The sequence below is a fragment of the Zasmidium cellare genome, assembly GCF_010093935.1.
Source record: "Zasmidium cellare ATCC 36951 unplaced genomic scaffold M409scaffold_52, whole genome shotgun sequence".
NCBI lineage: Eukaryota > Fungi > Ascomycota > Dothideomycetes > Mycosphaerellales > Mycosphaerellaceae > Zasmidium > Zasmidium cellare.
In genome coordinates, this window is record NW_022986996.1 from 178,526 (window position 1) to 196,125 (window position 17,600).

At 52.8% G+C, this 17,600-nt stretch overlaps 4 protein-coding genes across 4 annotated transcripts; 2 read left to right on the forward strand and 2 right to left on the reverse strand.

Moving 5' to 3' along the window:
* Window positions 1-380: 380 nt before the first annotated feature.
* On the forward strand, window positions 381-1,928 carry M409DRAFT_60314 (uncharacterized protein; the record flags this gene model as incomplete). The annotated part of the gene is made up of 4 exons (XM_033814432.1): window positions 381-658; window positions 717-1,170; window positions 1,316-1,546; window positions 1,755-1,928. The coding sequence occupies 4 exons, from the start codon at window positions 381-383 to the stop codon at window positions 1,926-1,928; spliced, it is 1,137 nt and encodes a 378-aa protein (XP_033660950.1).
* A 905-nt stretch (window positions 1,929-2,833) lies between these two features.
* On the forward strand, window positions 2,834-4,553 carry M409DRAFT_29510 (uncharacterized protein; the record flags this gene model as incomplete). The annotated part of the gene is made up of 2 exons (XM_033809503.1): window positions 2,834-2,993; window positions 4,222-4,553. The coding sequence occupies 2 exons, from the start codon at window positions 2,834-2,836 to the stop codon at window positions 4,551-4,553; spliced, it is 492 nt and encodes a 163-aa protein (XP_033660951.1).
* A 736-nt stretch (window positions 4,554-5,289) lies between these two features.
* M409DRAFT_60316 (uncharacterized protein) lies at window positions 5,290-5,811 on the reverse strand (the record flags this gene model as incomplete). The annotated part of the gene is made up of 1 exon (XM_033814433.1): window positions 5,290-5,811. One exon carries the CDS (start codon window positions 5,809-5,811, stop codon window positions 5,290-5,292), a length of 522 nt encoding a protein of 173 aa, XP_033660952.1.
* A 10,853-nt stretch (window positions 5,812-16,664) lies between these two features.
* M409DRAFT_29512 (uncharacterized protein) lies at window positions 16,665-17,048 on the reverse strand (the record flags this gene model as incomplete). Its single annotated transcript, XM_033809504.1, has 1 exon — window positions 16,665-17,048. One exon carries the CDS (start codon window positions 17,046-17,048, stop codon window positions 16,665-16,667), a length of 384 nt encoding a protein of 127 aa, XP_033660953.1.
* Between the last annotated feature and the right edge of the window lie 552 nt (window positions 17,049-17,600).

Here is a 17,600-nt window from a genome sequence, read left to right on the forward strand (position 1 = left end):
GGTGCAGCAAGGGAAGGAGTCAGAGGCCTGATATTTGAAGAGGAAGATGTGGCGTAGGCTGCTCTGCAGCTCGCAAAGTAGAGGAGTATATCCGGGATCGTCTCGTTGGAGACGGTAGATACAATGCGCGTGTTGGGGGAGGTGCATCTCCTTCGTATGCTCAAGCAAACACCCACGAAGACCACGAAGTCCGGCTCTTGGAGCGCTCAAGTCTTGTCCTCTCACGATTCTTCTTCAGAACCCCGGAACCATGGCTTCGCCCGCACCTCCTGCCTGTTGCATTGCTGCAAACGCCATTCCAACTCTTCACTGGTCCCTTGCTGCTCAATAGATGGGACGGGGCGGTCGTGGGATTTGGGGCGATGCGATGATTTCCGGCAATGCCTTCCACCACACCTTCCACCTGTTGCATTGCTGCAGACGCCATTCCAACAGACGCCATTCCAACAGACGCCATTCCAACAGACGCCATTCCAACTCGTAGTGGATCCTTTTGCGGCTCGATGGATGGGACGGTGCGGTCGTGCGCCGCCTGGGACGATACGATGATTTCCGACAATTGTCTTGGCTGTACGAGACGAGTTCAAGCTGCTGGCTTGCGAGTGACGATGGTGGACGGCGCTGTTGAAAGTAGAGCGGCGGGTCGAGGCGGTGGCAGGTGTGCAGCGGTGGCGGAGGTTGCCCATGGAAATAGCGCAACGATAGTGACGGAGCAGGTGTTTTTCCGAATGGCGGTGGTGGAGGGTGCTGAATGGGGAGGGTGGAGGAGGGCACCGGGTTTCGAAAGGCGATGTTGCGGAAGTTGCTGGTTTGCAAATGGAGATGGTGGAGCAGGTTGCCGGTCTGCAAATGGGGATGGTGGAGGCTGGTGCTGGTTTGCGAGTGCCGATGGTGGAGAGCGCCGCCGGATGGGCAGCCAGGAGAGTTAGCTGGTTGGTCCTGCCAGTAGTCATACGCTTGTCTCGAAGATCGAGGCATGCGGGTTTGGGAATGGGGATGGTGAAGGAGTCTGCTGGCCTTCAAATGGGAATAGTGGAAGCTGCCTGTTTGCCAATGGTGATGGTGGTGGAGCAGCTGAACGAAGCAACTGTGCCAGCGGCAGCGGCGGCGGAATTGAGGCTCAAGCTGCTGGTTTACGAGTGGTGGATTTGGAGGAGGGTGTCTTTGAAAGTAACGCGGCGACGGTGGTGGCAGAACCTGCGCTGCCGAAGGTGTCTTGGTGTAAAAGCAATGCTCTCGCTGTCGCCCAATTTCATCGCGGTGGAATTCTCCTGTCTCTTGGCCCTGGCCGACCAACTTATGCCTCTTCTGCCAGAGTATGGCTCGCAGCAGCCGGTTATCAGTAGAGGACGTCCTTCCTTCTCACTGCTGGATCCGGCGACGAAGCCATCACGTCGGTGCACGAGGTGATAGAGGCTGGTATGAGAGGTGGGGATCTGGCCCTGGCACATGGCAGCCGGTGGGTGCTGGATTCGCTGCTGGGCGAGGAGCCAAGGGGAAGAGTGGGCGCATGTCGAGGAGAGAGCGGCACCGAGGGGGTCGTCTGGTGAGCCTCGTGGCTCGGTGGATGGGGGACGTTGAGGAGGTTGATGACGCTGGCAGAGAGTCAGAAAGATCAGACACGATGCGCCGGGAGAGATTCACTCACCCTATGCCATCGCCGCGAAATCAGCGCCAGTGCGAGGCCAAGGCTGAGGCCGTCGCCCATGATCATATTCAACCGCTGCCGCCAAGTCATGCTGGATCCGGGACAGGATGCTAGGGTGCTGAGGAGGGAGGATGGCGAAGATGAAGGTGAAGCAGTGGATGGGGAGCGGTTTGGATGGGGAGCTGGTGGGCGAGTGCGGAGAACGGGCGCAGATGCCCCAGAATTGAACAGGGCGGGCTCCATCAGCCGCGAAATTTGGTTGAGATGCGGAAAATATTGATGAAGTCTTCAATCATCCCCAAATACCATCCAGTTACCAATGGCCGACCCACCGCATCCTCGCCATCATCTATCAAGCTCGCTGGGGACATCGCCAGAAGTGACGATGATTGAGGTTGATCGAGGCGGAAACATTCTTGATGAAGGTGAAGCCTGCGGATGAAGGTACGTGGTGTGGATGAAGGTGGAAGATGTTGTTCAAGGTTGATGGCGGTGATGAAGGTTGATGGCCATGACGGGGGTGGACCGTGATCATGGAAGAATATTCATTCATCGTCGCACTCATCGCCAGGGTCGTGGGACCCGCAGCAAACATGTACGGCGATGGTGGTGAGGGACAATCATTGAACCCGAAGGCCAGAACAGTTTCAACCACCCAAACCAACCAGTCAAACTGGCCTCCTTTGAGTCGGAGCGACTTGCGATGCCTTCCCGAAGGTTGGACGATCAGCGAAGATAGGCCAAAGTAAAGGTGAGCAAACTGCAAGTCATGTCAGCAGGTCTTTCTTGGGAGAGGTGAGATGGGGCGTGCGACGTACAGCTCGGCGACAATCAATCTTGCCAGCAATCATGGTCTCGAAGCCGGCGACTCAGGCTTGACCTTGACGCCTTCGACATGGCTTTGTCTCGAAGCCGGTGAATCAGGCTGATCTTGATGCCTTCGACATGGCTGGGTCTTCATGCCTTCGACATGGCCGGGTTCTTGGAGCCTTCGAAATGGCTGAGGTTCTTGGAGCCTTTGAAATGGCTGAGGCATGGTGAAATCTGCTTCAAGTGAGCCTGTCAAGGACCGAAAAACGAGTCAACTTGCCAATCGAAGCCACGGGAGGCTCGTCCAGTCCAGAATGGAAGCTCGAGGTCCAGTCCAGTGCTGTGGTTAGAGGTCAAGAGTGAGAACATCACGACATGGGCAGCGACGTGGGCAACGACGTGGGCAACGACACGAACAGCGACGCGGGCAGCGACATGAGCAACGACATGGACATCACAATGGGCGACGAAGACATACGAAAATCCAGTCCAGTCAACTCCGGTGGAGAGGAGGTTGTCGTCGTCCTCGATGGTCGTTGGCGTCGGGCGCCTCGTGGTTGGGGAAAGGAAGAGGAAGAGAGGGAGAGGTGGGGGAGAAAATGTCGACAGAAGCTGGGGCGACGGCGGTGAGTCATCTGCGCAAGTTTTCTTGCATCATCTCAACGAGAGGTAGAGGAATGGGCAGGCGCTGGACGGTGTGGCAGTTGCAGGTCCGCCGGGGAAGGCGCAGGAGGAAGGGGCTTCACCAACCTCCAATTCTCCCAATCGAACGTATATAATCGCCAGCGTCGCGCAGAATCAAGATGTTCAGATCGACGAGATCAATTCCAACGTGCATAATCACAAATATATGTACTTCATGTGCCTCAGCAATATATATCCGGCCTTGACGAGTGAAGAACATGAGGTTACCCCACCCCGCGACTTCCACCTCAGTTGGCGACTACCCTCCGAGAGAGGCTCCGGTGTGCAGGCAGCAATCTTGGCGGTCTCAGATGCCTTCTCAGGAGGAAATCACAATGCCGCTTCGAATGAGAGACGTATTCGCTGTGCCGTCGTTGCAGTTGGAATTTCGGTACTTTCAGGGTGATTTGCAAGATGTATTCCCTATGATAGCTTTCTTCTATGAGAGACACATTAACATATCCTATATCGCGGTTCTCATCTTTGTCATGCACCTGCACTTGCGTGGTTGATGCCCGACCAAACCCGGCAGGCAGGAGGTGATGTCTCAGAAGGAGTGCACAGGCCACTCGGCTGCACGGTTGGGGAAGGAAGCGGGCACAGCTGGGGTAGGAGTCGGCGCTGGCGTCACTTTCGGCCCGGCTTGGTACGCCGTGATGGCCGGTGGAGATACCGGCGATTAGCGTCGATCACCCCAGTTCTCAACTGATCGCATCTCCGCCTTGTTTCTTGAAGCCCTCAGCGATGCCCTACCTGCTCCATGCAAGTTTCGACGACTCTTCAACCCGCGGCGATGTCTCATCGGCGACCTCATCCCTCCATATCTACAGCATCAGCGCACATCCAAGCTGTGAACACTCAGTCTCGCAACACTCGACGGCAAACAGTCCATGCCAACGGTCCGCATTCACTCACCACGTCTCTGCATCTGGAGAGGCCCAACGTCCCTCCAAGTTCCTCCTCGCCCTAGTAGCCAGCACTGCAAGAAGCGGCCATTCGGTTTCAAAGCTGAGGCAGAGCAACGCAGAAAAGAGGCGCGAGACTGGAGGCGGAGGAGAAATGTGCTGGGCAGCGTCTAGGGGATAAGGGCGGAGAAAGGGGTCGCCAAGGAGACGAAGCTCACGCGAATGCTCAGAAGGTGACGGCAAGGCAGAATGACGAGGCGAAGATCAGCGAAACGCCCTCCAAGTTGGCTGTGAAAGATCCGTTCGACCGTGGGAGAAGGGTCAAGAAGGCTGATGCCCGTATCAAGCAGTCTTTGAGAGCTGGCGAATGCCCTCGATATATCTGGATACTCTCCGACAAGACTCTCCCACAGACGGGCACAGACGCTTCCTCGGCTGAAAGCACGCTATACGATGCAGGCAACAGTGCTGCAACCTCCCTGTTCGAGGACGCGAATCCGAGATGAACAACAGACCCAAGGCAAAGATCAAAGATCAAAGATTGCATCAACATCATAGCCACCGCGCATGCGAGCGAGATCATTGTCGGGAACGCCAGCCAGCTTAACCCGCAGAGCAAGAGCTCCGAGGCGAGAGCTGTTCATACTCCCATCTTCTTTGGGAGCACCGCTTTCAAACTTCGACATGCATCGGCACTTGCTGGAGAGATACGACTGAAAAGCAGCTGGCTTCTGGAAAGGGAAGACTCTTCGTTTTGAGGGCGATGAAGTCTTGATGGTCAGAGGATACGACAAAGAGAGCCAGGTTGCTGAAATACCAGTGCCAGAATGCGAGAGGGAGCATCAATGAGATTGGCTACGGCACAACCATACCATGGCGAAAGAAGATGCTCAAGGCTTCACATCGAGATGTCTTGTCGAGATTGTGAGAAGCAATGTATCTACAGGCTGTAAAAAAAGACTCCATGGTCTCAACAGCAAGCCAGCACTTTGACTCAAGATACTTCAAGACACTCCTCGGTAAACACATCTCGTCCGGATATCTCTCTTCAGCTTTCTCGACGACATCGGCGTACAACCATGCTGCTGAACCTCGATGTCGAGGGAAAGATGTCAGCCCAATAGATCATGCATTGCATTTCATGACTTGAACTCTGAATCTCCATCCATTATGGCACCAGATCCCTCGATGGTTCCCATCATCGGAGGACGTTCATGATTGCTCTACGATGTATACCGACAATCAACACCTGCACCCAAGAGCCAAATGACAGTAGAAGGGTCTTCCTGTTCCTGAGCTCTTAGACTGGCGATTCCACTGCCACAAACCCCCGAGAATGTTCTCTCCACGACTGCGTCTCGTCAGTTCGACTGCCTGCTCCGTGACCACAATCGATAGCGGTATCAATGATGCGTCTGAGTACATCTGGAAGCTACAATCGTACTGCGGTCCATCTGCTGAAGATGTGATTCCAACAAGGCGATGTACTCCGCAGTCGCACTCCTGCACCGCTGCAGCTCTTTTCGTTCCTCGCTTGGTGAAGACCATGCAAGGGACTTCGGGATTTTCAAGCTGCGAAGATGTAACAGTAACCCTTCTACTCGAGCTGCCCAGGTCATGGACTTCGATGATGGGGAATATCCTTCGTTTCGACTCAGCATCCTGGACTTGGTCGTGAGAGACCATCTCCAATGATGATCCGGATGAGGAGGCACGCACGATATTCTGCCCTTTGCTAGAGTGACTGTGCAAGCTGAAGGACATGGCGACTCCATACCTATATCGAAGGAGAGGAAGAGCCAAATGAGGTCAACTCCCAGCGCGATCAAGGTTGCAAACTTTCCAACAAGAAATTCAGAGAGAAAGCATCCAGCTTCCGCTTTTCTTACGATCATACACAGCAAAAGCTCATTTCACTAGCTCGTCTCCATCATCCTTGATCGCACACCTGAAGAAGATCGCCAATCTGAGTGCAGTCCGGCTTTGCGAGCAAACCCCTTCGCAAGGCTCAAATACCAGACACTTGCTGTCTTTCCAGCAGCGTCAATTCCATCCTTCGCAGAATGGTATAAGATTGGCAGCACCATTACAATCAAGTAACTCACAGCTTGACAACAATCCACGTTTCGGACAGATCATGCCAGTCGCCTAGCTTTTACGCTCAACAAGCTCATCTTCATAATGAGGAGAGTGCAACTTCTAGACTGGTTCTTCCAGGATAGCTGGATTTGGACGGGAGACCCGGGAAAGACTGGCATTGAGATGAAGATGATCAAGCCAACGTGGAGATCAAGCGTGCAAGTATTCACACATTGGACGAGTCGATGAGTTGAAGCGATGGCCTCACCGAGCACCATCGTTTTGACGCTGGCGATCTGAGCGGCGTTGAAGAAAGAAAGCCAGATAACGATGCATTGCGGGAATGTGAAACAAGATCTTGGGTTGAGCATCATCAATCAGCTGGACGGCCGACTGCTCGATCTACCCAGGACTGGTTGGCTTCATGATTCTGGTAAACGACCTGATTGACAGGCTTCTGCCGTGTTCCGTGCAGCGCTGAGTCTTGCCGCTGCGTTGGTGTCCAGATGACAAGAATACATGGCTAAACTGGCAGGCTGCATGCTTTTGCTCCCTCTGCGTATTTCGTCCGCAACGTCCAGCTGCTTCGGCAACGCCATATCCAAGACGAATAACTTCGAGACGGACCTCGAGAGATGGCCAGAAGCGAGGCAGCTCGACGACGAGCCAACCAACTAAACCACTGCAGGTGGTGTTGATGATGTGATACGCCATGGGAGTATCTTCTCTTGACTGTCAGTTCGGCTGCTATTGATGTCCACAGCATCAACAGCACTGCACCTCGTCACCACTACCACAGCTCAGGTCATCTCTGCCTCTGCTGATTGAGTATCCAATCAAGTCTGTTCAACGACGAGACTCAGGCAACCAATTCGGGCCTTCGACCACATTTTCCGTTGATCTGGCAAGAGCTCTGAGCCTGTGAGGCATATGAAGTAGCCATTGCGGAGAGATGGAGGGACTCAATAGTTCATGGCTGGTACGCAGGATTGCCGTCTTGAGGTCGTTTGAGCTTCAGTCGAGAGGATCAAACTCCGAGGCATCGAGAGAACAAGATGCCTGATGTGATGACATGTGGTTTGAGTTGACGGTCGAGGGCTGACGCTTAGAAGTTGATGACTACCATCAGTCCTGACTGGTACGGAACTCGCTCTTCCTCATGTTGTTCCTCCATAAGACATTCCTCCTCGGAGTGCCTGCTTCTTTTGTCTTTCATTGCCTCCCGACCGGAGAGTCTTCAAGACTTTGAGTCTGCCGAGCCTCCCTTTTGCTGCGCGAAAAGACGGCATGAGTCAGCAATCCACAACACAGCTGATAATCGGAGCTTGGAGAGGATGACGGGGGCGCAGCTGTCGGAATAGGGTTGAAGCTGCCGTGTCGAGACCACTTAATGTCTGTCTGCTGTAGCAGAACAATCGATACGAAGTGGAAGAGGATGGCTGAGGCTGGCGTTCGAAAGGCAGCTCCTGGATGAATAGTGGATGGAGGCGGATCTGTCATTGCGGAGGGGCGGAGTGGAGTATACGGATGGTGTACTGCCGGGGATTGCACAGTTGGGAAGGAAAGACGCTAGTTCAGGGTCTGGTATCCACAAGCCACGTTGCTGGCACGTGCTGGTGACCCAGGTGGCCCATAACGTCTTCTCACACATGCTCTCAATCTCTCCACGCTCTCACGTACAAATGCAATGGCGGCGCGACAAAGTTCAAATACCAGCGCCAACGACTTCCACATCTCCATCGAGGAGATCATCTTCAGATGAGGCGTCTGCCAATCCACCGTGTCCAAGATATACGCCGACACCTCGCCTTCCTTACTGCGCTCCCCCAATTCAACCTCCAGTGTCAAAGCATCACCGCTCAATACCAGTACCAACGACTTCGACATCTCCATCGAAGAGACCGTCTTCAGATGAGGCATCTGCCAAGCGACGGTCTCAGAGATCTACGCCGACAAGGACAAGGTACATTCACTCTCCAGCTCTGGAGACCAGAGCGTCGCTATCCCGAACGGCGAAGCTTTGGATAGCGGACTGCTCGCACGTCTTCTGCGGCGATCACTTGGACGGTGGTGGTGAGTCCAGCTACCATGGATAGGAGCAAGCTAAGGAGGAGCGTATTCGGTGCTCCATTTCATAGCAAGCACGAGCCTTGCCTTCCTCGCCACGCTACCCCAGCTCTACGTTCAACGTCAACATAATCGCCGCTCAAGCATAGTCGGTTCCATGACATTACTATCGTCGATGACGATCCTGAAGTTAATTACACCACCAACGGAGCAGTGGAGTCGTATCTGCTGCCTGAGGAGAAGAGGACTCTTGCCATCTCTTTCGCTAACTGGAGTTGTACGATGAGATCCTCAGCAAAGTCAAACACAGATCGAGGACAATGTGTAATTTTGGGCCCAAAAGATCAACCTGTTGAGACTATCCCATCTCGAAAACAACAGCGAATCCGACATCTGGTCTCTCGCGGAAGCACGCTCGCCTACAGGTAGTACAGAAAGCACCTTCGATCCCCTGACTGCGCTCAGCAGTGCACGCCATTCGTCAGATATTTGAAGGGCACGAAGACTCGCACATTCAGAGACACATCAACGCACTCTCTTTACCGCTGACATCCTGCGCCGCGGCGCATGCTTCGAGAAGCCTCCGGTCTGTCTCCGTATGATGTCCAGCTTGCGAGAGAGAGATTGCTTGGGGAAGGCAGAGCTCGCTGGCGAGGCGTACCACAAGCAAATCTGGCTATGGAGCTCCAAGCAGCCGCTGCAGGATGCATTCCAAACGGCTGACAACCACCGGGGCTCTGCCATGCGCAAGCCTGCACATCAGGAGACGGAACGAAGTGCTCCTGTTACTATCAGTCTTGCGTTCTGCGCTGCTTGTCTTGAGGAAATGCACGACTGGGCCCGCATGACACAGAACACAGAGATGGGGTATCGAGACAGAGGTGGGGGGCAACGGCTGGGTGGGGGATTAAGTCTTGGAGGTCGCCGCAAACTAGGAGAAACCCGTATCCAGCACGCATGAGAGCCGGAATGCTTCACCTTACTACCGTACGAGATCTTCCAGCCCATGATGGTGAAGGAATTGACAGCGAATATCGCGATCCACCTTTGAAGTGTTTCTGGACTGCCCTCTGACCATCATCGTTTCTCGACGTCCCACTCTCTCGACCATCCCACAACACTTCCTCCTGAGACGTCAAAAGTGAGAGCAGACCCTCACATCACCGCACATGTATCCTCTCGCCGGCACACACGCCTCGTCCCCTTTCGCACCGTGACCTGACTCAGTGACTGTTGAAGGAGCAGTTAAGATGGGACGCTGGAGTGTCCATAAGCGAACGCCAGTGCAAGACGGAGGCAGTACTCAACCTTCATGAATGGACCTTGTGGTGCTTCGAGAGTGGTGTGGAGTAGAGCATCGAGGAAGACCACGGCCATAAGACTCGAAGAAGTTCAAGAATCAGCATACGGATCTGGCATATGCAACAATCAAGGGGCTCGACAGGGGCATCGTAGCAGTCATGCTCCCAAGAGCAATGACTCGTCCGGGCTGATCATTTCATCGATCACAGTGATATAGCGCTTGAAGTCACAAACGTCGTTTATTGTCATCATGCGCAACAGATCCCAGAGCCTCCTCAACTGAGCAGAGTGATGTCTTCCCCCTCATCCCGCTCTCATGAGATAAATCCATGCTTCCTCGCAAGTGTCTCTCATTTCTATTCAGAACTTGCTTGCTAAAGATATCTTCTCCATCAGCATAACCCCAAAAGCCACCACCAACAGGGGGAGAACACAGCGTCTGAGCGTGCGGCTCCATGGTCCAATTCAATCCTCCAAAGCTCCCCGATTCCAGCCAAGCACCTCCCGAGCGCAACAACAACCTCAAATCGCACCATCCCAACGTTGCCTGCTTTCAAGCTTCTGGAACGTACATCTCCTCCCGGAGCGACTCGTCTTGCTCATCTCGAACGGCAAAGATCTAAGGAACATCGAGACGTCAATCGCATGCAGAACCACTTGCTGCAGCTGAAGGGCATGCCTTGTCTTCAATTCGCGGCTTTCTCGATCTGTGTTCCCATTGCCCTCGAATGGCCCAAAACCCCAGCAAATAAAACGCTTTTCTCCGCCTCAGCTCTCAACAAATGCCGTGTGGGTGGGTGCTTCGTCCAAACCATGATGTTCTTTGCAGACCCAAGCAGTGGACCCGTGCTCAGCGACAATGTAGCTGTAGCTACACCAATGCACAAATAGCATTGAACCCTGACCAGAACTTCACGCACCCAAAGGACCGTTCACCGTACCTCATTTGAATAAACATTCGATACCTCTCCATTTATTGTTTACAGCTTCTCACGGTTGCTTCGGGCATCGATCATATGATCTCCTGCACCAAGGCAGGGACAAAGTCCATCATGTCGACCCCATGTTCTCACACGAGACGAGTTCCGTGGAGATATCATGCTCGAGCATGGAATGACAATGATTGGGTGATGAGCTTCGCTGACATTGATTAAAGCTTCCAGCATTCTACGTTGCCCGCAGGAGAGATTAGAAGGGTGTGGGATTGAGATCGAGTCAGCCTGGGACAAATTGGACGGTTGTCCGTATTCGCCACCACGAGGGCCAGTCTGCCGTTCCCCAGGGCGGGGTTCTACCGCACGTTTTCTGCATCTGAGCCTTCTCGGCTGGACTATGTTGCCACGTCTCAGGGATGAATCATGTTTAAGGAGTGGAGCGAGATGTGCAAAGAGTTCCTGGTTTGCTGTCGATCAGACAGCAGGCCAAGACAAGGTGACATGATCGAGGCAGCGAGTTTGGCAGACTGTTGCCATGGGAAGTACAATTGTGAAAGCTTGAACATCTCGGTCTATCAATACACAAAGACGGATGGAGTAGATGGCAATGCTTCACCATGGTGAATCATTCAGACAGTATGCAATCTTTTGTATTCCTCGGTACCTGTCTTGTATGATAGAAGCCGAAGACCTCATAAGTCGTTCGTGCCGTCCGAACGGTGCAACGATGGCGAGCCCATCACTGGGAGAACCTGTTCATGCGACTTGAAGATCATGATCTAAGGCTCGTCGCCCGCACGATCAGTAGTCCATCTCCTACCTTCGGGCTGCCGAAGCTCTGCCAACGGCCTGATCCGTATTGAGTGCCGTTACTGATACTCGTACATGGATCGACAAGCAGTCTCAGACTATCGTAGACGTAGATCATCATTGTCAGTTCGATCAGAGATCACCGTATTGAGAAGAAGGCATGGGCTTCAATTCCTAGACAAAGTCTGCGTGAAGGATGATATAGGAGCCTTGAGCATCATGTGCATGGAGGAAGAGTTCGTACAATCGACTGAGAGACGAAGAGATCATTGGGGTGTTGGGATGATTATCAACGACTGCTTCTCTTCCTCGCTGCTGTCCAGACAGGCCATGATCATAATGGATCAGCAGGTGGATCTTTTCCAATACACCTTGCAGGTTCAGCCTCGTCATACGCAGCTGGATAGCTTTGAATACTAGTTTCCTCGATTATCCAGCGTCTCTTAACTTTAGCCAGTGACTACGGTAAAGATGTAGACACATGAATGCTCTACCATCCTCAGGGTTTCTAAGTGTATTCATCGTTTCAAGGCTAGGAGTTTGACCGTGAGCAGTCTTTTACTTCTTCATCTTGCTTGGAAATAGCGACTTTGCGGCATTCGAAGCTCATCACCCTTGGTATCGCTCCATGATGCCACAGGATCGTTACTACTTCATACACGAGATGCTCCAAGTCGGCAGAAGGGCAGAAAGAGCACAAAACAGGACAAACGAGCGAGGTTGACGATCAATAAGGGAGTAGGAGAACTTGACGTTGAGATCCGCTCAATCTTTCAAGAATCGCGTGCGAGAAGATTGCTGAAGACGGACAAGATCGGCTCAGGGCTGATGAAGTCTGCAAAGATCTCTGGACGAAATGACGAAGCTCGATGTGAAGAAACAACTTTTCCAGATAAACCAGTAGACAGAGTTGCCTGTTGAACCAGCGTATGGCGTATCTACGAAGGTCGAGCAATCGATCTCAAACCGAGGCAAATTCTTGAATATCTGCTTCCCTCCTTCAACGGGATGTCGACCGACTATAGCAGAAGGTAGGATGGAAGATTTCAGCCTGTATCTCGAAGGACTCAAAGTCAACAAGTATTGGGCACATAATGGTTCATGAACTCAAGAGATGTCGAAAGTCCGATTGCCTCCAGGCCATCTACGCTCAACGATCGATCGTGCATTTCAGAAGCCGTAGCAACAGCATTGCGAGGCATGCCGTACCATCAAGCTCGTATATATCCTTTGTTGGTCGCGGCTGTTTATTGAGAAAGTAAGGAAATGGATGTTGACGGAGTTGGACTTGTGGGAGATATGTTCAAATACCCTGCGATTGATCAACTCTTGTGCTTTTGCCGCTGCAATGGATGCGTCACCCCTGAAAATCCCCATCGACATACCTCCATACATCAACGCTTTGCTCGGCGTGTGATCACCTGAACATCCAAGGTCTGGGTGGCGGTGTACAGTGCATGGCCACATCTTCGCCTCTGGAGACAGCAATCTGCTTTTAATTCGATGCCCGCTGATCGAAGTGATGTGCAAGAGTAACGTACGGGGAAGACATAAGTACTGACGCTGTGAAGATCGTTGTAGAAGATGATGGCTGGGATTCGATGCGGCACACAGTCTCCGTCCTCCACCCTTCGCAGCCTCAAATCATGATCAGACGTTCAGCATGCAGCGTCGACGCTTTCCCGTCGAAAAGCTCTGTCAGCGGAAAAGGATTGTGTTCGTACACGCAGGCTCCACTATAACAATCAAAGTTCTGGGATTCAAATGGCCTGATGCGAAGAGAGTCGTGAAAAAGGTCGGCGATGATGTGTCAGAGCAGAGGGATCTTTTGGTGAAGTGCAGGAGTATAGTCACAAGCTCAAGGGCAAAGCCATTCACGTCAGCATATCATGCCTATCGTCCACTTGCTGCTTGTTGCGCAGGCAGGAGGTATGTGCCATTGAAATGCTCGAGTATGGTGAGCGGCTGTGGAACGATCGAGAAGATGATTGAGCGGATTGAGGAGAAGGGTTGAACACCAATGGATCGAACAGAGCATGTCCCAAAGTCTCCCCATTGCAGCTCGCGGATCCCAGAACTGCCATGTTGAGATCAAAGCAGCGGCTTGCGCAGAGATCTGGTGGACTTCTTGATATCCGCCGAAAACCGCTCCTGGGAATGGCGTGCATCGAATGACTTTGCCTCGACAGGCTCCCCAACGGACGAGACTTGGTGGTTCTCATGGAGATTTGGAATAGCAAAGTAATGACTCGGCATGGAGGAGGTTGAATATTCGCGAGGTCAGCTCCGAAATCGTACAGGTATCTCAGCAGGAGTGGATGGGACCTTGTGGGTGATTCCGATTTCTGATGTCACACACCAGGCATGATTGGAGTCATCGTTCGCCGGACACCAGATGCGCTGGGCGTTCAACATCCTGATCCTGGCTGATGAATGAGATTGACCATGACATCTGCTCTCTCACAACGTAGATGGCTTTGGCCTGGGTCGAGATAGTTCCGTCTCGGTGAACGGAGAATCCAAACTTCAAGCCACATTGCATACAAAGATCCCCAACATCTGTGCTTGTCATTCCATGGCCCGCCAGGAGATTGACGGACTCGCAGGACGAGATGGTTTGGAAGCACGGCACGACCGAAGTATCATCCCAAGCATGTGTTAGCTACGGTTGATAGCTGGGCTGCCACACCTGCAATGGTCGCTCCCCTGATGTACTGTACAGATGATCAGAAGACCGAATGGGTCGCTGAACTCTGCACGTTCGTGAGATATATCTGCCGTGCTGCTTCGAGGTGGATGTCGAATGCGCAGCCGATGCGTCGCGCTTGGGCACCGCTGTTGCGAGCGTGCTGGCGAGAGACTGCAACAGTGTCGATTGTTGGAATGGTTTCATATCAGCATGCTCATTCTTCACGCCAAATCACTTCGTCGGTCCCTGCAGCATTCCAAGTGGCGTATTCGAGTGCGGTCGAGGCACTCATCATGGACAAGAACGCAAGGTCGAACATTCAGTCGACAACGTAAAAAGGTCGAGGACGAATGCGACATGGTTGAGGCAGGACCTCCCTGCGAACTCGGTGCTCTCCTGAAGTGCATACTCCATCCTATACATTGGCAACGACGCAGATTCAGTACAGTTGCTGCGCTGCGGTGCCTGTCATATCGCTTAGGTCCATGTGGTAGCTGGATTTAGGCTTCAGGGGGCGTTCAATAGGGGCCTAGAAACGATCTGCTGCGCGATCAACAGAATTTTGCTATGCCGCGGAAGAGAACTCGAGATTGTTGACCATGAAGAGAAGCGCTTTCCATTGTTTTGCGGCTCCATGTAAGAAGACTTCTTGCGCAAAGCTACGACTCCAAGACTTCAGGCTCCGTCAAGATTCTGAGTTCAACCTTGACTCCAACCCCATGGCTGAGATCCTTGAGTCTCCTTTGCAGACAGTCATTCGATGATCCCGTGCAAAGAGTTTGACTCGAGCACTTCAATCTGATGCAGGCTGATCTGCTGTTGAAGCTTCTCTTCGTTGTCCAAGAAAGCCTTTCAATTTTCCATTCTCGTAGCTGTGGTGCTTGTCTCCCACGGCATCGAAATATCTCTTTCGTTGGCAATTGGTCAGATGGCGAACATGTGTCGGCATTTGAACCATGAGAAGCAGTCGAGCTTGTGCTTCTCAATGCAGGAAGACCTGGGAAGCGCAGAGGTAGATGTGTTGAAGAAGGTTTCTTCCATTGTGTTGGGCCAAATGCGGTACGGATTGGCAGTATTCTGGTATACGTTGGTACCACGCATCGCGTAAGCTGGAGACAGTCGAACCAAGCCGGAACAGTCGCCAAATCGAGACTCGTGGACGACCATGGGCGGGGAAGATGCCACTCAGGTTGAGCACGAATGGTGTACGCCACATTGTATTGGCGATCTCAAGTACTCAATGCATCACCACCGCAGGCCGTGGTATTGCACGGCATCGTTTCGATTGCTTTCTGGGGGTTTCTGACCAGAGCCAAGGAGCATGCTTCTTGTTGACAAACGCGCTCAGCATTTCGCCCATGATCAGCGCCAATAGGATCGAACGTGTTGGTTTCTGGTGTAGCCATCATATGTTAGGTACCAGGCCTTGATCACTCAAATCACGGCGCTGCTGCTTTCTGTCCCAACCGCTTCCTTGGTCGGTTCTTCGAACTCGATATCGCTGCCACGCCAAAGTGCATCAGATCCCATGCCCTCGCTTATCATCCTCCCCTCGATGCTGATTGTGTTCCTCTCTCGTGACGTCTTAACTCACCCACACCTATCGCCTCAGAAATGGCCGAGCAGTTTTGTGTGTCCCCAGGTCTTGAGCTCGCCCACTTCTGCATCAATCAGGCGAAGGCCTCGCGGTTGCCTTGCATATCCGTCTTCTTGATGCGCCATTGCGACAACTGGCTCTGGCTTGACTTGGAGACTTCTAACTCGAATTGCGCTCGTATCCCATGGGCTTGTCGTAGGCAGTGGCTTCTTGGGGATCGCGCCGGCAGGTCTGTCGTCTTGAACTGGCCGAATAGGGAGTGTATGAGTCCACACGGTGCGGCGCTTTCAGTACTGGGTGTTGTTGGCTTCCTGTAGGTGGGACGTGGGTTGGCGCGAGAACTGGTAGCTGTAGTGGTGGAGTTTGAGCACTGGGGGAAGTCGCCAGCGCGCGGAGACCCTGGACCCTGGATTTCCGGGCCCACGTGGTGGACCCTGAACTAAATCTAAATTTATACAACTTCCTTGTGAGGCTTCCCATGCTACGAAAACATCAATACCTGCCATCGACAGCGCAACAGAACGATACAATCGATGCCTCATTCTACATCCTCACCCACGGAGAAAGAAACAGTGGTCTCGAATCCCGCCGGCGAAGCTCATCCTTCATCCCATGACAAGAGGAGGGGGAGAGAAGAGCTGTAGATGGACATGTCTGGTGAGCTTTCGCGATTTCAGGCAGGATGAACAGAGATGGAGGACGTCGGGAAAGCTGTGAAGGAACTGGCATGGGGTATACAAGCGCATGAACATACGGTCTTGGTTTCGGCGAGGGTGGTCCCCAGAAAATACGTTCCTTGAGCAGAACGTTGACTTTCGAGATCCCAAACAGATACCATTCAACCAAAGCTTCAACAAACTTCTTGCCCTCAACGGTCATGCACATGTATCCACTCTCAACAAGTTCCAGAGCTTCAGCATCTTACTGTGTCCGCAACGTCAACCCAAATCGTCCTACCCACCCTTGTTCGGCCCATCGCAGATATCTACGCCGACAACTCCTCCCACGGGTCCCCAACGTCCCTTAGGTTCAATCAACAAGAGATCATTCAAGCGCGTCATCTGCTGGTATGCGCTGGCGCCTTTGCCAGTCGCTCCACCTCGCCAGCTATCTTGGCTTTACCTGGCTTGGGCTGCGTTTAATTCTCCGTTATCTTCTTGCGACTGACCATTTCCTCCTGAGCTGGCTCCTCCACGCTCGGCTTGACCACTTCTTTCGTCTTGGCCTCCTCTTCGAGTGCCTTTGCATGCTCTTGACGCTCTTTCTTTAGCTGGTTCTTGGTCTTGGTTCGGAGTAGCGCAGACTCGATGTTGCTTGCGGCAGGGGGCGTCGAATTTAGACATGATTGGGAGGTTAAAATCTCTGCAGAGATCCTCGCCAGACGGTACAGGTCGAGTCCCTGTGGGAGGGCTTGCTGCTGGCGAACCAGGGATGACGGGAGTTGGGACGAAGTTCTCGCAACTGGACGTTGTACTGAAGCAGAGGTGTTCGTGGAAAAAGCTGAAAGAATGGGTAAGATCATCGTGTGTTTGGCGGCTCTTCAGCTCTCAGCACCAGCACGGGGGATGTATGTACATACTATCGAAAGGCTACGAGCTGAGCCACGAGGGACTGTTCTTCCATGGTCGGGCTGGACCATCTTCGAAGGTGGTAGTATCTCTCCAGTCGTAATCAGCTGAGAGCGAATGAGAAAGATTCATGGCGAGCTGGCTTCATCAACGCGCTTGATCGACGAAGCATCAAATGCGAGGTACAGTCCGGTGTGGAGGAGACGATGGTAGCAGACAAGTTGATCAGCAAACGATGTGATGTGCTGTCTACGGCATTTCCATCCAAGAACACAACACTCCTGCAACTTCCAGTCTCCATTCCACACCGGCTCAAGAATCTTTTTCGAGGATTATGATGATGTCGTATGAATTGTCGCATCTGCAATGCGGGCATCTACTGCGCGCCGTTCCACCAACACTAGAGATGTGATGATACGTCTTCCAGTCGATAGTCATCTTCTCACGAGAAGGCCGGTATCGAATGCGTGGTGACTTCAGAGATGGCGTGAGTGATGCAGCTTGGG